The sequence below is a fragment of the Ranitomeya variabilis genome, chromosome 1 (genome assembly GCF_051348905.1).
Source record: "Ranitomeya variabilis isolate aRanVar5 chromosome 1, aRanVar5.hap1, whole genome shotgun sequence".
Lineage (NCBI taxonomy): Eukaryota > Metazoa > Chordata > Amphibia > Anura > Dendrobatidae > Ranitomeya > Ranitomeya variabilis.
In genome coordinates, this window is record NC_135232.1 from 187577191 (window position 1) to 187599561 (window position 22371).

Here is a 22371-nt window from a genome sequence, read left to right on the forward strand (position 1 = left end):
GGCATGCTGTGTGCTCCACAACTATGCTCGTGAATACAGTACAGAGATAGTTGAGGAGCCACAGGTGTCGGAATTAGTTGCAGTGGACAACTTTGGTCAAGGAGGACAATGTAACTCGGGTGTGCATGTGAGAGAAACCTTCGCAGACTACTTCATGAGTCCTGAAGGTGCCGTGCACTGGCAATACTCTTGTGCCGGTGTTGATCAGCCTGAACTGCTGAGAAGATCGGATGCCTAAACCGAATCAAGGCCCAAGCCAGGACGTCAGAGATAACAGCAGAGAACATATGATGGCAAAACCCATACAAATAAGGAACCAGTCTGTACGGCTGAGATGATAACACCAGAGAAAATGCGAGGCCTAATCCCTATCTAGCGAAGCCTATTTCCTATCTACCAAGGCCCCTTTTTAATCATCAATATGAAAGCAAATAATCGTTAATAAATACAAAATATGAATTTAATAATTATCGTTTCCATGTTTTGTGTTTTTTTTAATGTTGCTTCATCAGATCACATTATCCGCTCTTCACATTTTCTAATCATTCAAACTCACAAAGTAGTATAACTAAACTTTTTTTTATTAAATTAAAAAATAATTTTATTACATAAAAGAAAATGTTGTGAAGATTATTAAAGGAAGATACATTAGCTGATGTAATATCAAAAAATCAATTACAAAAATTTTTTTTCAATAAACTTACATTTTTAAAAAAAATATTAAATAACTTATTCACATTTGGTCTGGAACTCTCATCACAGTAAAACATTGTCTACACTCCCATCTCTACTCAAAAAGGAGGAGACGTCAAATCTCAAAAATTGTGATATTACGGTTGATATCCATAACCCGTAAATAAGTCATGTTGGGAGGAGAGACTGGTATTGGGTGTACTGGTACGATGGCCAGTTGCTGTAGGTCCAGGTGTATGGCCATAACTGTAGGCCTCTACTTGGTCGGCCCTGTATGTTGCCACCTGCCCATAATGCTGCGGTGCGGCTGCTGGTGGTGGTGGTGGAGGCACAATGGGGTTATTAAAAATATTAAAAATACCCATCATAATTTGTTGAGCTGGGGGTAGGGTGGATGTGCCATCAATTGCCGTTAACAGACAATTGGCTGCTGTCATGTACATTTGCTGCTTGTCCCGTGGCAGTGTTCTAAGACGGTCTGCCAAAAGTGGCCCAAATTTGTCTTGCTCATCTTGCTTTGCCGAATTGTCTAGCAGATTGAGCGTACGGCTTGTTAAGTTTTCAATAACTTGAGCTTGTTTTGACTTCTTTGGTGCCGCCCTTCTCAAAGCCACGGGACGGGCAGAAGCAGCCCCCATCCCCATGTGCCTCGACACACCACCACCAGAGTTGGCTGCAGAGTCCGAGGAAGTAGAAGCAGTGTTAGAGTCCAAAACTTCTCCCGCACGAGGTGCTATGTCACGTTCTCCAAAGGTATCGGTAAGCTCTTGTGACCTTCCGGACAAAGACATGTTCCCCGGAGAATCTTGGCTGCCCATCCTGCATTCTTCTACTTCCTCTCCAATATTGTCCTCCGTGGTGTTACCTTCAAGGTCCAGAGGTGTTTGGGCACAGACGTTGCTTTCAGTTCTGCAGACCAAAGAAAAAAACAATGTTAAAAAAATACAATTTTCAATCATTACGTCAAGCTAAACAATTTTTATATATAAACTACCTCCTCAAACTCCGGCTTCCCAATATAAACTGCAGCTGGTCTGCATATGGCACCCTCTTCCTTGGCGGCGAGCTGCCACTCGGAGTCTTGAGGGATTTCATGAATCGATCTGTCACTGACCGCCATCTCTTCCTCACATCGCCCACTGAAATGAAAGAATTTAAAAATAAAACATTACAAATCCCATTTTCTTACTTTTTCTAAATAATTTATAAAATCAATACTTACAAATTGTTGTTTGCCACTGTTTAGGTAGATTCGGCCACTCTGGAAATAGAGTTGTTACAATCTTGGGCCAGGCATCACGCTTTGACCCCTTGTAATTCTCATGTGACCGGTCCCAGACCTCCGGGTGTTTTTCAATCTGAAAAATAACAGATTACAAGGGAAAATCTGTATTAAAATTTATAGTGGACGAACAGAAATATACGGTTATCTACAGTTGCACAAAGACTGTGTGCAAGAAAATACATTTAAGTGAAGGTTTTTTGGGTCGTTGCGCACAAAATTTTTCACCGTGCTACTACGTGGCTGGGCTAAATACTATGTGGCCTGTGCTGTTATGATCCTAGTGGTAGAGGATCTCAGGAGTTCCAGCTAAGTCCGCAAACACAAAAACCAGCTCATCGGGGAGTGGTAACTTGGCTGACCGCATATCTGATCCTGGCACAACAACTAGAAGTAGCCGGGGAACGTACCTACGTTGATTCTAGACGTCTCGCACCAGCTGGAGAACTAACTAACCCTTTCAGAGAAAATAAGACCTCACTTGCCTCCAGAGAAAAGACCCCAAAGTTATTATACAAGCCCCCAACAAATAATAACGGTGAGGTAAGAAGAAAAGACAAACGTAAGAATGAACTAGATTTAGCAAAGAGAGGCCCACTAATTAATAGCAGAAAATAGGAAGAGGACTTATGCGGTCAGCAAAAAACCCTATAAAAATATCCACGCTGAAGATCCAAGAACCCCCGCACCGACTAACGGTGTGGGGGGAGAATATCAGCCCCCTAGAGCTTCCAACAAGCTGGAACAAAATAAGAACAAATGCAAAAGGACAAAAATAAGAAAGCAGAACTTAGCTTATCTTGCAAAACTCAGGGACCAGGAGTCAGGAGGAAAACAGACATAGACTGATTACATCGATTCCAGGCACTAGACTGAGTTTCCAGGAAGTCTAAATAGGAACACCCAAGGCCTAACGAACCAGGAACCAGGTGGGTACCAACCTGGGGAAGGATAATCCAAGTGCCATACCGCTAATGACCACAAGAGGGAGCCAACAAATATAGTTCACAACAGTACCCCCCCTTTAAGGAGGGGTCACCGAACCCTCACCAAGACCACCAGGGCGATCAGGATGAGCAGCGTGAAAGGCACGAACCAAATTGGCCGCATGAACATCAGAGGCGGCCACCCAGGAATTATCCTCCTGACCATAGCCCTTCCATTTGACCAGATACTGAAGCCTCCGTCTAGAGAGACGAGAATCTAAGATCTTCTCCACCATGTACTCCAACTCGCCCTCAACCAACACCGGAGCAGGAGGCTCAACAGCAGGAACCATAGGCACAACGTACCGCCGCAACAAAGACCTATGGAACACATTGTGAATGGCAAACAACACAGGAAGATCCAAACGAAAAGACACCGGATTAAGGACTTCCAAAATTTTATAAGGACCAATAAAGCGAGGCTTAAACTTAGGAGAGGAAACATTCAGAGGGACAAACCGAGAAGACAACCAAACCAAATCCCCAACATGAAGTCGGGGACCCACACCGCGGCAGCGGTTGGCAAAACGCTGAGCCTTCTCCTGTGACAACTTTAAGTTGTCCACCACATGATTCCAAATCCGCTGCAACCTATCCACCACGGAATCCACCCCAGGACAGTCAGAAGGTTCAACATGACCCGAGGAAAAATGCGGATGAAAACCAGAGTTGCATAAAAATGGCGAAACCAAAGTAGCGGAACTAGCCCGATTATTGAAGGCAAACTCAGCCAATGGCAAGAAGGTCACCCAATCATCCTGATCCGCAGAAACAAAACATCTCAAATAAGCCTCCAGCGTCTGATTAGTTCGCTCCGTTTGGCCATTAGTCTGAGGATGAAAGGCAGATGAAAATGACAAATCAATGCCCATCTTAGCACAAAAAGATCGCCAGAATCTGGACACAAACTGGGATCCTCTGTCAGACACGATATTCTCAGGAATGCCGTGCAAACGAACCACAATCTGAAAGAACAAAGGAACCAGATCGGAAGAGGAAGGCAACTTAGGCAAGGGCACCAAATGGACCATCTTGGAAAAACGATCACACACCACCCAGATGACAGACATTCCTTGAGACACCGGAAGATCTGAAATGAAATCCATGGAAATGTGCGTCCAAGGCCTCTTCGGGACGGGCAAGGGCAAAAGCAACCCACTGGCACGAGAACAGCAAGGCTTAGCCCGAGCACAAATCCCACAGGACTGCACAAAAGAATGCACATCCCGCGACAGGGAAGGCCACCAAAAGGACCTAGCCACCAAATCTCTGGTACCAAAAATCCCAGGATGCCCTGCCAGCACCGAGGAATGAACCTCAGAGATAACTCTGCTGGTCCATTTATCAGGAACAAACAATCTATCAGGTGGGCAAGGGTCAGGTCTACCAGCCTGAAATCTCTGCAACACACGTCGCAAATCAGGAGAAATGGCCGACAAGATTACTCCCTCTTTAAGAATACCAGCTGGCTCTGAGACGCCGGGAGAGTCAGGCACAAAGCTCCTAGAAAGAGCATCAGCCTTCACATTCTTTGAACCAGGCAGGTACGAGACCACAAAGTCAAAACGGGAGAAAAACAACGACCAACGAGCCTGTCTAGGATTTAGGCGCTTAGCAGACTCGAGATACATCAGATTTTTTTGATCAGTCAAGACCACCACACGATGCTTAGCTCCCTTGAGCCAATGACGCCACTCCTCAAATGCCCACTTCATGGCCAATAACTCCCGATTACCAACATCATAGTTCCGCTCAGCAGGCGAAAATTTCCTAGAGAAAAAAGCACATGGTCTCATCACAGAGCAACCAGGGCCTTTCTGCGACAAAACAGCTCTGGCACCGATCTCAGAAGCATCCACTTCAACCTGAAAGGGAAGTGAGACATCAGGCTGGCACAAAACAGGCGCCGAAGTAAACCGGCGCTTCAGCTCCCGAAAAGCCTCCACGGCTGCAGGAGCCCAATTAGCAACATCAGAACCTTTCTTGGTCATATCCGTCAAAGGTTTAACAACGCTAGAAAAATTAGCAATAAAACGACGGTAGAAATTAGCAAAACCCAAGAACTTCTGAAGACTCTTAACAGACGTGGGTTGAGTCCAATCATGAATAGCTCGGACCTTGACTGGGTCCATCTCCACAGTAGAAAGGGAGAAAATAAAACCCAAGAAGGAAACCTTCTGCACTCCAAAGAGACACTTTGAGCCCTTCACAAACAAAGCATTATCACGCAAAACCTGAAACACCATCCTGACCTGCTTTACATGAGAATCCCAATCATCAGAAAAAAACAGAATATCATCCAGATAAACAATCATAAATTTATCTAGATACTTCCGGAAGATGTCATGCATAAAGGACTGAAACACTGAAGGAGCATTAGAGAGCCCAAAAGGCATCACCAAGTACTCAAAATGACCTTCGGGCGTATTGAACGCAGTTTTCCATTCATCTCCCTGCTTAATGCGCACATGGTTGTATGCACCACGAAGATCTATCTTGGTGAACCAACTGGATCCCTTAATCCGAGCAAACAAGTCTGACAATAGTGGCAAAGGATACTGAAATTTGACAGTGATATTATTCAGAAGCGATAGTCAATACAAGGTCTCAAAGACCCGTCTTTCTTGGCCACAAAAAAGAATCCCGCACCAAGAGGGGAAGAAGATGGACGAATATGTCCCTTTTCCAAAGACTCCTTTATATAAGAACGCATTGCGGCATGCTCAGGTACAGATAGATTAAATAATCATCCCTTAGGAAATTTACTACCAGGAATCAAATCTATAGCGCAGTCACAGTCCCTATGAGGAGGAAGGGCACTGGACCTGGACTCACTGAATACATCCTGATAGTCCAATAAATACTCCGGAACTTCAGAAGGAGTAGAAGAGGCAATAGAGACCGGCGGGGAATCGCAATGAATTCCCTGACAACCCCAACTTGACACAGACATAGCCTTCCAATCCAAAACTGGATTATGGGTCTGTAACCATGGCAGACCCAAAACGACCAAATCATGCATATTATGCAGAACAAGAAAACGAATCACCTCCCGATGTTCAGGAGTCATGCACATGGTCACTTGTGTCCAATACTGCGGTTTATTCTCCGCCAATGGCGTAGCATCAATTCCTCTAAGAGGAATAGGATTTTCCAAAGGCTCCAGGACAAAACCACAGCGCTTGGCAAACGACAAGTCCATAAGACTCAGGGCAGCACCAGAATCCACAAATGCCATAACAGGGTAGGAAGACAATGAGCAAATTAAAGTCACAGACAAAATAAACTTAGGCTGCAAATTACCAATGGCGACAGGACTAACAAACTTTGTTAGGCGTTTAGAGCATGCTGAGATAACATGTGTAGAGTCACCGCAGTAAAAACACAACCCATTCTGACGTCTATGATTTTGTCGTTCAGTTTTAGTCTGAATTCTATCACATTGCATTGAGTCAGGTGTCAGTTCGGACAACACTGCCAGAGAATTAGCAGATTTGCGCTCCCGCAAACACCGATCAATCTGAATGGCAAGAGTCATAGAATCATTCAGACTTGTAGGGATGGAAAACCCCACCATCACATTCTTAATGGCCTCAGAAAGGCCATCTCTGAAATTTGCGGCCAGAGCACACTCATTCCATTGAGTAAGCACGGACCATTTCCGAAATTTTTGGCAATACACTTCAGCTTCATCCTGGCCCTGAGAGATAGCCAGCAATGCTTTTTCTGCCTGAATTTCAAGATTAGGCTCCTCATAAAGCAATCCGAGCGCCAGAAAAAACGCATCAATATTTGCCAATGCAGGATCTCCTGGCACCAATGAGAAGGCCCAATCCTGAGGGTCGCCACGCAAGAAGGAGATAACAATTTTAACTTGCTGAGCTGAGTCTCCAGACGAACGAGGTCTCAAAGATAGAAACAATTTACAATTATTCCTAAAATTCCTAAATTTAAATCGATCTCCAGAGAACAGCTCAGGAATAGGTATCTTAGGCTCTGACATAGGACTACAAGTAACAAAATCCTGAATGCCCTGCACTCGTGCAGCAAGCTGATCCACACTAGTAATCAGAGTCTGAACATTCATGTCTGCAGCAGGGCTTCAAGCCACTCAGAGAAAAAGGGGAAGGAGAAAAAAAAACTCAGAACTTTTTTTTCTTTTAATCCCGCTTCAGCAATGCATTAAATATTCTCTTTTTGGCCTGGAATACTGTTATGATCCTAGTGGTAGAGGATCTCAGGAGTTCCAGCTAAGTCCACAAACACAAAAACCAGCTCATAGGGGAGTGGTAACTTGGCTGACCGCATATCTGATCCTGGCACAACAACTAGAAGTAGCCGGGGAACGTACCTACGTTGATTCTAGACGTCTCGCACCAGCCGGAGAACTAACTAACCCTTTCAGAGAAAATAAGACCTCACTTGCCTCCAGAGAAAAGACCCCAAAGTTATTATACAAGCCCCCAACAAATAATAACGGTGAGGTAAGAAGAAAAGACAAACGTAAGAATGAACTAGATTTAGCAAAGAGAGGCCCACTAATTAATAGCAGAAAATAGGAAGAGGACTTATGCGGTCAGCAAAAAACCCTATAAAAATATCCACGCTGAAGATCCAAGAACCCCCGCACCGACTAACGGTGTGGGGGGAGAATATCAGCCCCCTAGAGCTTTCAGCAAAAACAGAAATCACATTTTGAACAAGCTGGAACAAAATAAGAACAAATGCAAAAGGACAAAAATAAGAAAGCAGAACTTAGCTTATCTTGCAAAACTCAGGGACCAGGAGTCAGGAGGAAAACAGACATAGACTGATTACATCGATTCCAGGCACTAGACTGAGTTTCCAGGAAGTCTAAATAGGAACACCCAAGGCCTAACGAACCAGGTGGGTACCAACCTGGGGAAGGATAATCCAAGTGCCATACCTCTAGTGACCACAAGAGGGAGCCAACAAATATAGTTCACAACACTGTGCTATATACTACATGGGCTGTGCTATATAAGTGGCTGGGCAATATACTACATGGGCTGTGCTGTATACGTGGCCTGTGCTATATACTACATGGGCTGTGCTATATACTGTAAGTGGCTGGGCAATATACTACATGGGCTGTGCTATATACGTGGTTGGGCTATATACTACGTGGCCTGTGCTATATACGTGGCTCGCCAATATACTACATGGGCTGTGCTATATACGTGCCTGGGCAATATACTACATGGGCTGTGCTATATACGTGCCTGGGCAATATACTACATGGGCTGTGCTATATACGTGGTTGGGCTATATACTACGTGGCCTGTGCTATATACGTGGCTCGCCAATACACTACATGGGCTGTGCTATATACGTGGCTGGGCAATATACTACATGGGCAGTGCTATATACTATGTGGCCTGCGCGATATACTATGTGGGCTGTGCGACATACTACGTGGGCTGTGCGATATACCACGTATATCGGGTCACCATCTAGTGTGTATATATATATATATATATATTTTACTATTGCATACAGCGCTAGATTGCAGAAATGCCTGTTATTAAATTCCCGGCTTTTTATATCTCCTCTCTTCTCTTATATGGAATAACATACAGTAAACCATGTCATATTTTTTGGGGGGCCACATTCCACAGCACTAATGTTTATAATGAGTACATGCCAAATTTGGGCGCTAAAGCTATTAAACTAAAAGGTTAAATCACGGGAAAAAATGGCATGGGCTCCCGCGCAGTTTTCTCCGCCAGAGTGGTAAAGCCAGTGACTGAGGGCAGATATTAATAGCCTAGAGAGGGTCCATGGTTATTGGCCCCCCCTGGCTACAAACATCTGCCCCCAGCCACCCCAGAAAAGGCACATCTGTAAGATGCTCCTATTCTGGCACTTGGCCACTCTCTTCCCACTCCCGTGTAGCTGTGGGATATGGGGTAATGAAGGGTTAATGTCACCTTGCTATTGTAAGGTGACATTAAGCCAGATTAATAATGGAGAGGCGTCAATAAGACACCTATCCATTGTTAACCCTTGGACATACAAAGGGTTAATAAAGACTGACACAAATGATGTAAAAATTTTAATGAAATAAAAACACCTAGTTTTAGACCACATTTTATTAAACTGGTAATCCAAGGGTTAAAAAAAGAATTGGTTTACAATGGAACCGGTGCTACTGCACCTGTCCACTTGTAAACATTACTGCAGATGATATGTATCATCTCTGCGCAGCCTCAGCGGCTGAACGGAGATGAACAGATAGCATGAGAAAAAATTTCCCACGCTCCAGAGTTCATCTCCGGTCAGCCGGAGAGTCCGCGCAGCCGCAGTGACTACCGAACGAGTTCACCCGAACAGCGCGAGCTGCCTTCGGGAGAACTCGGTATACAGTGAACGGGATCGCTTTACGATCCCGTTCATTGTATCGGCGGCCGCGGTTTAGAGCGGTCACAAGTTATGTGGCTGCTCTAAACTCAAGATCCTCGTGGGACACTCATTTAATTGGATGCTGCGGAGGGTAGGTATACTTTGTGGTTTGTTTTTTTACTTTTTTTCTGACGAGGGATTCGTGGAATTGGGCGTTTAGGTGAGTATGGGTTTGTTTTTTTTAATTTATTTTAGGTGGCGATCGCCGGGCACAGGTATTTATAATTTATTTCCACAGGTAACCACTGGCCACCAATGAAAAGGAATATTATGGAAAGTGTAAACAATTTTGTTTTTGTTTTCCACTGCCCACCAATGAAAATGAAATTTAATGGGGACATAGACATAATTGATTTATATATTATTTCCACTGGCCACCAATGTTGATTATGAAACACTGGCCACCAATGTTAATGAATTAAAGGGACTATAACAAATATTTAATAAATTAATTTACCACTGGCCACCAATGTTAATTATTACACACTGGCCACCAATGATAATTTTGTGTGGGGGTGAATAATTGTATTGTTTAGGGGGAATGGGCCCGTAACCACTGGTCACCAATGACAATTATTTTTGGGGACATTTTGTGGGGGAAATTCTTGGGACATTTTATTTGGATATTTAGGGGGTGGGGGCTACAATAACATTAAAGTAAATAACAGCAGGGACAGTTCGATGGGAAATACTGCTCCCATCGAGCTGAGCTTGCTGCAACGACTTGGAGGGAACAGACAAAGGCCGATGGTTGTAGTCTCATCGGCCAATGTCCGAACACACGCACACACATATATACACAGACACACACGCATATATACACATACACAGACACACACACATATATACAGTATATACACAGACACACACACACTTACCACACTTATCATCTGCACCACATCCAGGCTCATGCGATCGTAGCACTCCATGCCGGCAGCTATAAACAGGAAGACGGGAATGTGGGAGTTTCCGCTTCCTGGATTATGGGATGCGCATGCATGGCATTATGGGATTGCCATTATGGGATGGACATTGTGTTGTCACTTCCTGTTTTACCACAAAAATAATGCTAGAAATCCGCAAATTTTTATATGTTTGCGGATTTCTAGCGTTTCAATGCAAGTCTATGTGTGTGGGAAATCAGCGATTCCGCAAAATTAATGAACATGTTGCTTTTTTTTCCGCGATTCGTTTTTTTCACGGAAAAAAACGCAACGTTTGCACTATTTTTGCGGAATACATAAAAACGATTGGGAACCATATGTAAGCATTTTTCACGTTTTTATCGCGATTTTATAGCGAAAAAACCGCAAAAAAAACGCGAAAAATCCTGAACATGTGCACATGGCCAGACTCCTCTCAAACAAAACATCACAGGAAGTGAAGTAAAAGAAAAACACATTTAGGGATTAGCAGGATACGGAGAAGTGTAGGGTATTGTTGTATTATAAAGTTAATTATAAAAGTGCTTAGAATGTAAAGCTAGAAATTCATAAAGGGAATTTTAGGTATCGGCCCACCACTTTAAATTAGGTTGTGCTGTACTACTGCAATAATGTTAAAAGTAATAATGCAAGCATTTTGAAACCTAGGCTTGTGAGTTATAGCAAGGAAGCCATTTTTTTAATATAAATAAAAAATCTCCAATTTACAGAAATTTGAATTCAGCTGTCTACCTCGCACAATTTGAATGTGGTTAAAAATGCTTCTTTGTTGTAGCAATCCAGTATTAGACTTGTGCATGCCACCCAAATACAGGATACAGCACACCTTTGGGACATGGTTTATTTGTCCTGTTTTTTGTTTTGGAAAAGTATCAGGTTTACAATTTTATAAAGTAGACAGTGAAAGAACTGCACACCTAAAAGCTCTTGGAGATGCTTCAGATAGGATTTATTGTCAGTATTTCATATTCATATCGGTGTCACTTTATATGCAACCCCGATCACTTGGTTTATTTGTTCAAATGCCCTTGCGGTCTTGGCTGTGTGCGTGCCAGTTCAATGAGATTCAAAGACAGGATCTCAAAACACAAATCCACAGTAATGGTCAATTAGAACTCGCCATTCCTGCCCACTTCAGTACCATGAAACATGAATGTCATGAACTCAAATTTCATACAATCGGCTGATTACCATCTTCAAGACAGGGTGGGAATGCAGTCACCATCCTTAAGGCCCCGTCTCACATAGCGAGATCGCTAGCGAGATCGCTGCTGAGTCACAAGTTTTGTGACGCAACATCGACCTCAGTAGCGATCTCGCTATGTGTGACACGTACCAGCGATCAGGCCCCTGCTGTGAGATCACTGGTCGTGTCAGAATGGCCTGGACCTTTTTTTGGTCGTTGAGGTCCCGCTGACATCGCTGAATCGGTGTGTGTGACACCGATCCAGCGATGTCTTCACTGGTAACCAGGGTAAACATCGGGTTACTAAGCGCAGGTAACCCTTAGTAACCCGATGTTTACCCTGGTTACCAAAAAAACCAAACAGTACATACTCGCCTTTCGGTGTCCGTCAGGTCCCTTGCCGTCTGCTTCCTGCTCTGACTGAGCCGCCGTACAGTGAGAGCGCAGCACAGCATTGACGTCACCGCTGCGCTCTGCTCTCACTGTACGGCGGCACTCAGTGAGAGCAGGAAGCAGACGGCAAGGGACCTGACGGACACCGAAAGGCGAGTATGTACTGTTTGTTTTTTTGGTAACCAGGGTAAACATCGGGTTACTAAGCGCGGCCCTGCACTTAGTAACCCGATGTTTACCCTGGTTACCCGGGTGCTGCAGGGGGACTTCGGCATCGTTGAAGACAGTTTCAACGATGCCGAAGTCGTTCCCCTGATCGTTGGTCGCTGGAGAGAGCTGTATTTTTGACAGCTCCCCAGCGACCACACAGCGACTTACCAACGATCACGGCCAGGTCGTATCGCTGGTCGTGATCGTTGGTAAATCGCTATGTGAGACGGGGCCTTTAAACAATGAGAGATGCAGTGGATTCACAGATTAGATACCATCCACCCTAGGGAACTAAATAGAGAATACTTTCCCATCATATTACTGGTTGTACAATAGAGTCCTACTAAAGAATCACTAACATATTAACTATTGTTAACAAATTTGCCTCCCTCCCCATCCCTAAAAGAACCCCTAGGCTATGTGCAGTGACTCAGGCCATACCTTGTATGACCTGTCTAATGAATCCTTACTTGCACTTGCTGTCCTTTCAGGTGCAAATTATATAAAAATAGTACATATATCCAATGTATATATATATATATATATATATATATATATATATATATATTTATATATATATATATATATATACACACATATATATATATACTTTATATATATATATACCGAAATTCTTGTTTCCCATAAACGCAATATTATTCTTTATTCCATCTAATCTTTGTCTACATCCTCTGATATCACGCCTTTCTAATGACTTACCCTAGGTATAACTCACTTATTTCCCACCAACATCACACTATACCAAATTTCCTCTATTGCTCTCCTTCATTTCATTACTGCTCACTCACTTCATACTCTCCACTCTCATTCATGAGTTTTCTTGCATCTTAAGTTCCACCCAATTTTTCATGTGCTGTTCTCTGCTTTTTAATTTAGGTCTTCTTGACCATGCCTCTGCCATGACTCCTTTACCCATTGGCTAACAACTGAAAAAAGTGTACAGTTTTTACCCCACAGGCATTAAAAATATATATATATATACATATATATATATATACACATATATAAATACATAAAGTAAAATAATATAATAATATAAAATAATATATACTAATAATTAGTGTTGAGCATTCCGATACTGCAAGTATCGGGTATCGGCTGATACTTGCTGTATCGGAATTCCGATACCGAGATCTGATATTTTTGTGGTATCGGGTATCGGTATCGAAACAACATTAATGTAAAAATGTGTAAAAGAAAGAATTAAAATAAAAAATATTGCTATACTCACCTCTCCGACGCAGCCTGCACCTTACCGAGGGAAGCGGCAGCGTTCTTTGTTTAAAATTCGCGCTTTTCTTTCCTTTACTGAAGTCCCGGCTTGTGATTGGTCGCGTGCCGACCATGTGGCCGGGACGCAACCAATCACAGCAAGCCGTGACGTAATTTCAGGTCCTTCAGGATTTTAAAATTACGTCCCGGCTTTGTGATTGGTTGCGTCGCAGTCACATGGGAGACACAACCAATCACAAGCCGTGACGTCACGGGAGGCTGGACACGCGCGCATTTTAAAATGGGCGCGTGTCCAGCCTCCCGTGACGTCCCGGCTTGTGATTGGTTGCGGCGCGGTCAACCAATCACAAGCCGGGAGGCTGGACACGCGCGCATTTTAAAATGGGCACGTGTCCAGCCTCCCGTGACGTCCCGGCTTGTGATTGGTTGCGGCGCGGTCAACCAATCACAAGCCGGGAGGCTGGACACGCGCGCATTTTAAAATTTTAAAATGCGCGCGTGTCCAGCCTCCCGGCTTGTGATTGGTTGATCGCGACGCAACCAATCACAAGCCGGGACGTCACGGGAGGCTGGACACGCGCCCATTTTAAAATGCGCGCGTGTCCAGCCTCCCGTGACGTCACGGCTTGTGATTGGTTGCGTCTCCCATGTGACTGCGACGCAACCAATCACAAAGCCGGGACGTAATTTTAAAATCCTTAAGGACCTGAAATTACGTCATGGCTTGCTGTGATTGGTTGCGTTGCCCATGTGACTGCGACGCAACCAATCACAACGCCGGAACGTAATTTTAAAATCCTGAAGGACCTGAAATTACGTCACGGCTTGTTGTGATTGGTTGCGTCCCGGCCACATGGTCGGCACGCGACCAATCACAAGCCGGGACTTCAGTAAAGGAAAGAAAAGCGCGAATTTTAAACAAAGAACGCTGCCGCTTCCCTCGGTAAGGTGCAGGCTGCGTCGGAGAGGTGAGTATAGCAATATTTTTTATTTTAATTCTTTCTTTTACACATTAATATGGTTCCCAGGGCCTGAAGGAGAGTTTCCTCTCCTTCAGACCCTGGGAACCATCAGGGATACCGTCCGATACTTGAGTCCCATTGACTTGTATTGGTATCAGGTATCGGTATCGGATTGGATCCGATACTTTGCCGGTATCGGCCGATACTTTCCGATACCGATACTTTCAAGTATCGGACGGTATCGCTCAACACTACTAATAATATATACGAGTGGAATACAACTAATACACAAGAATGAGTGGCAAACCACTCGGAATAAGTAACAACCAACAACAAAAAAGAACCAAGGATAGAAATAAACTATCAATAAGGACAAGAGTAGTGTATAAAAGGTGCCTTTATTTAAATATATACGGCAATGGCACTAACACAGTGCCTGTACTTGGAAACAGAGAATATATAAAAAATAAATAAAATTGTATATATATGTATATATTTTTTAAGGACGGACCGTATACAATTAAAATAAACCTTAACGTGAGACATGCACTGACCTAATACAGATATAGCTATCCAAATATGCACCAATATACATATAAAAACAAGGAAATACAGATTAAATATGTGCAACCATGCAAAGAAAAAAGTGCATAGTGCCAAGCAGAATATGGACACAAAAGTAATCACATATCCATGATGGTATATCCAGTGACCAGAAAAAAATGGTGCAAACCTTTGTAAAAAATTACCAAATGTGTATAGGTATACCATACTGCAAAAATTAGTGAGCATAAAAAAGAACATTCACAAAACAAAAATTAATATAATGTGAAAAAAATTAGGATATACACCATTAAGGTGATAACGTGGCATACAAATAATTATTATTATATCATATAAGGTGCACAATATAGCTGGATATGCCTAGGTGCGTATACACACATTCAGAAGCCGTGCATTGATATATCACAGAAAGGTAAGGTATGTGGGAAATCAATGGTAATACCTGAACAAGTCCGTCCCACCAAGATACAGGGCACCCCGACGCGCGTTTCGGACGCTAATCCTTCGTCAGGGGGTGATTGGCTAACAAGCATGAGGAGGATTGCTGCACCACATCTCCTCCTCTCATTGCTTAATCATCTTGGTGACTCAAGCCCCCTTATCTCCTCCCATCTTCCCTGGATAAACATACCTGTGGCCTTGGGGGACTCTGCCTCCTCCCCGTGACATCATCACCTGGCCCATTTTCTTGAGAGTATATAAGTATCTCTCTATCTGGACATCCACACACACCACACACCTTGACACAGCTGGATCCTTGGTAAGTTTGTCTTTCTCCTTCTGCCCTACTCATTAGGCTATAAATAGGGTTTTTTCTCCTTAGTTGTTTGCTTGATTATATATTACCTGCATATTATGTTGTTCAAACTTAGACCATGGTAAATGTACATCCAACATAACCTAATACATACTATCTGGTTGACAACACCTTATTTTCTTTTCCAGGGGTTGTCCCTGTTTGGAGGATTCCCATACCACAGCCTCGACCGCATTGATCTATATGCATTGAAATAAATAAATTTAATATGTTTATTAACCCTGTCCCTTCTCCCCTTTTCTACACCCCTCTCCATCTTTCTCCCAGACTATACTTTTTCACCCTTCCCTCTTCTCACCCACCTCTTTTCATTCTCCTCCCACCTCCTCTTTCGCTGCCCACTTCCCCTTCCCTTTCTATTTTTCTAGTCATCCTCTTTCTTTCTTCCCTCTTGGCCTGCTTTCTGCATAAGCATAAGCACACTTGAACATTCACACATCTTATATACCAGTCTACTGAATTAGATTCTCCTAAACTATCTAAAGTTCTCTTATGCTTCTTCCACTTTGCTTCTATTATCTATGAGCTTACATTCCAAATATTCATCCCTCCTTTCCTTCCCTCTATCTCATCCATACTTCATAGTCAATCTAGAAAGTTTCCTAACAGTACAGACTTCTCACAAATAGTATCTAACCCTCCTAACTTTGTTTTAGCATGGATCTTGTATTCTAGGGGCTGGACCTCACCTATCTTCCCTATACACATTTACCTTTATATCACCTCACCTGCAATTTATTCTTGAAGGACTATTTCCTGTGACTATATATTCCGTTCCTCTAAATAGACATACCGTATATATTCGAGTATAAGCCGAGAATTTCAGCCCATTTTTTTAGTCTGAAATTGCCTCTCTCGGCTTATACTTGAGTCATACCCAGGGATCGGCAGGGGAGGGGGAGCGGCAGCTGTCTAATAATACTCACCTTCTCCTGACATGGTCCCTGCACTACCCTGGTTCCCCGGCGCCAGCAGCTTCTTCCTGTAGTGAGCGGTCACATGGTACCACATATTACATTAATGAATATGGACCCGACTCCACTCCCATAGGGGTGGAGCCACATATTCATTACTGTAATGAGCGGTACCATGTGACCACTCACTACAGGAAGAAGCTGCTGGCACCGGAGAACCAGGGACTGCACCACGCCAGGAGCAGGTGAGTATAATGCAGTGCACGATATTCACCTGTTCCCCGTTCCACCGACGGCCGCCGCTGCGTCTTCCCAGTCCTCTGCAGTGACATTCAGGTCAGAGGGCGCGGAGAAACGATTAGTGTGCATGCCGCCCTCTGCCTGAACATCAGTGCGGAGGACGCTGAAGACAAAGCGGTGGCCGTCAGTGGAACGCGGAGGGCCTGAGCGACGAGAGGTGAGTATGTGACTTTTTTTTAATCACAGCAACAGCATATGGTGCAAATGTCTGTATGGAGCATCTTATGGGGCCATTCCAAAGACATACTGATAAGGAATTTAGATTGTGCGCCCCATTGGGGACAGCGATGATAATGTGTGCAAACTGTAAAGCGCTGCGTAATATGTTAGCGCTATATAAAAATAAAGATTATTATTATGTGCAGAATTATATGGGGCAAATATCTGTATGGGGCCATGTGCAGCATTATATGGGGCAAATATCTGTATGGGGCCATGTGCAGCATTGTATGGGGTAAATATCTGTATGGGGCCATGTACAGCATTATATGGGGCAAATATCTGTATGGGGCATCTTATGGGGCCATGTGCAGCATTATATGGGGCAAATATCTCTATGGAGCATCTTATGGAGCCATAATCAGCTTTTGTGGAGCATTATACGGGGCAAATGTGTCTATGGAGCATCTTATGGGGTCATAATCAGCATTTGTATAGCATTATATGGGGCAAATGTCTGTATGGAGCATCTTATGGGGTCATAATCAATATTTGTGCAGCATTATATGGGGCATATTTTAATATGGAGCATCTTATGGGGCCCGTCATAATCTGTATGGAGCATTATATGGGGCTCTTGATTCAAAATGGATATTCAAAAACACTTAAACTACTGATGTCTCAATTAATTTTACTTTTATTGGTATCTATTTTTATTTTTGAAATTTACCAGTAGCTGCTGCATTTTCCACCCTAGGCTTGTACTCGAATCATTAAGTTTTCCCAGTTTTCTGTGGCAAAATTAGGGGGGTCGGCTTATACTCAGGTCAGCTTATACTTGAGTAAATAGATTACCTTATTCCTGCTTAAGTCTTTATCTTCAGATTTGTAATAATTCATAGTGGTAAATACTGTTACAACACCACAATATTCAGGGCCGGCTCCAGGTTTTTAAGGGCCCCGGGCGAACGAGTCTCAGTGGCCCCCCCCCCTTTAACACACACAGCCCACGCACGCAGTATATAACCCACACAGCCCACGCACGCAGTATATAACCCATACAGCCCACGCACGCAGTATATAACCCACACAGCCCACGCACGCAGTATATAACCCACACAGCCCACGCACGCAGTATATAACCCACACAGCCCACGCAGTATATAACACACAGCCCACGCAGTATATAACACAACACAGCACAGCCCCGTGACGTAGTGTATAACCACGGCAACACCTAAAATGGGTGACACTGGCTGAGATCAGATTTGGTAAAAGGGTCAGTCACGCAGCACTGCAGACCCAGGCTCAGAGTCAGTCAGCAGCAGGCTGCCTGCATCCCATTCCGATTCATCCCCCCCAGCCCCCGCAATGCGCAGCGTTGGGGTCGGGGACCGTCACCGAAGACGAGTCACTCACTCACAGTCACTGCTGCTAGCCTTCGCCGGCCCGTCGCCCTCGTTGTGGACACACAGGAGAGGGCACCGACCATGCACCTCCTCACTCACTGCAGCTGCTGCCCGTCTTCTCCTGCTTGGCACTGCTAGACCAGGCTGTCCTCATGTCCTGGATGGTGGCTCTGTCTTCTTGCTCTTAGGAAGACGAGCCGACCGGAAGTAACAGGACAGATGACCTTGCGCCGCCCGGAAGTGACTCTCTCTGTATTGTGTATCCATGGTGATGGGCTGGCGGAGGTGAGTATTGCTGCTATTGCACAGGCCAGGCGCCAGCGAAACGGCTCAGACAGAGCTCTGTTGTCTGCCCCCTGCTGCCGAGGCGCCGCCGGGCGCCGGGGATGATGAGGGATTTGATTTGATCACTGTACACACACAGCAGGGATGTAGACAGTGACAGTGTGTACTACCATAAATGGGCCCCCCCGTCTCGCCAGGGCCCCGGCACTTGCCCGGGTACGCCGGGTGCTGACGCCGGCCCTGACAATATTAACCTCTCCACAAAGTGGCCAATTTCCACTTATTTGTTTTTGTTTTTTCCTCTCCACATAGACATATGAGGTCTTGTTTTTTGTAGACAAGTTGTACTTTTGATTGACACCATTTATTTTACCTCATAGTGTACTGGAAAATGAAAAAAAAAAAGTTCCAAGTGGGGAAAAATTGTGAAAAACAATAAATTCAGATTTTTTTTCCCCATTATTTTTGTGGTGTACATTTTGTGGTAAAAATGATCTCACAATATGATTCTGCTCATCCGTATGATTATGGCAATACCAAACATGTCCATGTTTTTATTATTTTTGTTATGAAAAAATTAGAAGTATGCAAAAATAAATATTTTCGGTTGTATTGCTATTTTCTGAGATCCATAGCGTTTTCATTTTTTGGTCAATGGAGCCGGCTTATTTTTTGCAGGGAAAGACAGCGTTTTTATTGATATTATTTTGGAATGGATAAGGCATATTGATAGCTTATTAGACCATTTTTTATGAAACTGCAGAGACCAAAAAAACATAATTTTGGCGTTCTTTAATTTATTTAATTCAGACTTGTCTGAATGCGGTGCTACCATATATGTGTATTTAAAAAAAATGACATCTTTATTTTTAGTGAGGGAAAATGGAATGAGTTGAAATTAGTTGTTTTTTTTCATATTTATTTTTTACTTTTCACTTTGTTAGTTCCCATAGAGGACAATATAAATCGGCATGGAGCATAAGGCATGAATCATACTTATGGCTGATGTCAATGATTATATTGGCCATACTATTTACCTAACTGACTGTCCTCTGTCTTCTAAACATCATTTTACTGCCCCCAATTCTGATGGACTAGAATCAGCAAGATATCTACCCCCTGTTCATAATGTCATCTACACTGTGGTAGTATTATTTTTGCTCCACCCCATGTGAAAAAAACATGGCTTCTTATGTTTGCACCACTTGCGTTTAAAAACCAGCCAGGCATGCCTGTACCAAAAAGAGAAAGATGTCGAAGTGTTCATACAATTTAAGTAGCCTAACCATTCTGACACTGCAGTGTGTTATTAAATAGTCTGTTATCTACCTCCAGTTGCCATCTATTGTCACCTAGCCAGATAGGTTACGGTAACTTGGACATTGAGGAGAGCTCAAAAAAGAGTTAATTTAGCCCTGACAAACCTTCAGGTGAAATGCATATATTTTAAGAAAAATTAAAGACTTTGAATTATTAAGATTATTCAAGATTATTTAAGATAGTAAATTTATTTGCTGAAAATCAAATTTTTTGAGAAAATTTATCAATGCCGGTGTCTACAAATTTAAAACGTTTCGATCATCTCTAATTACAATATGAAGGTTTAATATGATCTAGAGAATTATTGTAAGGGAAAATATGAAATCAGAATGGTACTCTATATTGTTCACATGACAGAGCACTTTTCCTTAGAGCTATTACCATGAATGAAAAGGATGAAAAATAGATATCTGGAAAGCCCTTGGCTGATGTGAGAATCACTAACACAAGACTGCAATAGTTTTCATATATGTTATATAACTGGTTCCTGAAAATAACACAGACAAGAGAATTTTTCAGAACAATAGGTGGAAACCAACCTCGTGAAACATGCAAATTCTGATATAATACATGTTCACATTATAAATGAAGTATTTCACATTTTTTTTAAAGCCGATTCAGCTAATGGAAGGAAGGCCAGCTTCAGAGGATATGATCACATTCCTTCAATTCCTTCCTTTGTTGCCATTTTTAAATTAAAACACATGCAGTTTGAAAGGGAATACAGGCAAGAGGCTTTGACTGATGCTGCCATAAGATAAATGAGTTGTGATTCATACAGAAGCCATTAACTATTGTTTGACTATTACATATTCTACAAGGCGTTAACCATTATATCCTGGTCTAGTGCAATAGTCAAACAAACGTGAAAAAGAAAAGTAGTAAAAACAAAATTCTGTTACCTGAGTTCTGCAAAGACGCCTTTATATGTTTGTTAGCTGTGTGGAAAGTAACATAAAATAACAATGGCTTCAATATTATCCCTACCCTTTAGAAACACGCAGCGTTTACAAAGAATGCTTAGCGAGTTGAGGCATTTAAAAGATCAGTCTTTGGCTGCTGAATGAAAGACTGCTGTTTGCGTGACTCACATACCAAATGGAAATCTGCCTTCAAAGCTTAGTTTACTGTCTAATTATATATACACAAAACAGAGCTGACTATTACAAACAAATCATGTAAAAAGGAATAAGACTCCTCTTAAGATGCTATTTCCATGGTTTTGTCATAACCTTAGAATGTAGCCTGTAAAGGCTCAGAAAAAAATATACAGCTGCAAGGTCCAGATAAGACCCATGTAATTGTTTTTCTTTTAATTATGACTTTATAAAGACATTATACCTCCTACTCAAAATGAGCAAAATTACCCTCTTTTCAATTTTTCAAATTTTCTTTATAGAAGAGATAGCTCATTTGCATTTGTTGAAATCTGCATTAATTTATCCCTTGTAGGATAGAGTCTGTGTTCGGACTCAAACTGCTGTTCCAAAGGCGCTTTCAGCTAGCAACACATTATCAGGCTGTGGTGGAGATAAAAGAAAATGCAAAATATGTTAGAATCCATAGCAGCAAAATTCTAATCAGCTGGAATACAATGACTCAGTGGGTAAAGTTAATTTGCATTAGTGTTCAGAGCTGAATGCAAATGCAAAGTGGAAGAAGAGATACATTAAACATCATGATGATTGGTTCACAGGACTAAAATTGTGGTGTTTACCATCATTATGCACTAATTGCAAGGAAGAAGCGTTAACGTTTTCATACCGAATGAAGAAAAACATTTCAAGAAAAATGTACGTAACACTCAATTGATTTCATGAAAACAGAAAAGTACCTGACACATATCACTGATAGATGCATTAGCTAAACTGTGGGGGACTGTAACACGTATTTTTTTATATATAGCTACATGTAACAGAATAACATAAAATATACAATGTTGCAGGAAGGTGAAGGTTATAAAAATTATATGACGCAAGTGCTTTGTTGTGATTGTGTGTCTGAGAACTCAAGAAGAGGCATTTAAGCTGCAAAGCTATTTAATTATTCAAACCTCATCCTTCTGTCATTTTGAGCTCTTGAACATGGAAATGAGTGAGTTAAAAGTTTAGCGTAATGAAGACTTTACCCTAAAGACCTGCTTGGCTATTCTTTATAATGTAATTTTTTTCCACCGGTTTGTTAACATTGATAAACATTAACATTTCGAGATTTGTCAGCTTAGAAGAAATAGGGCTAAGGTTCAGGACTATTTATGATTTACATAAGTA

At 42.6% G+C, this 22371-nt stretch overlaps 1 protein-coding gene across 1 annotated transcript; it reads right to left on the minus strand.

Moving 5' to 3' along the window:
* Positions 1–579: 579 nt before the first annotated feature.
* Positions 580–21093, minus strand: LOC143793841 (uncharacterized). Its single transcript, XM_077280807.1, has 4 exons — positions 21004–21093; positions 1916–2051; positions 1688–1832; positions 580–1602 (listed from the first exon to the last, which is right to left on the minus strand). Exons 3-4 carry the CDS (start codon positions 1786–1788, stop codon positions 831–833), a joined length of 873 nt encoding a protein of 290 aa, XP_077136922.1. The 5' UTR covers positions 1789–1832; positions 1916–2051; positions 21004–21093; the 3' UTR covers positions 580–830.
* Positions 21094–22371: the final 1278 nt, after the last annotated feature.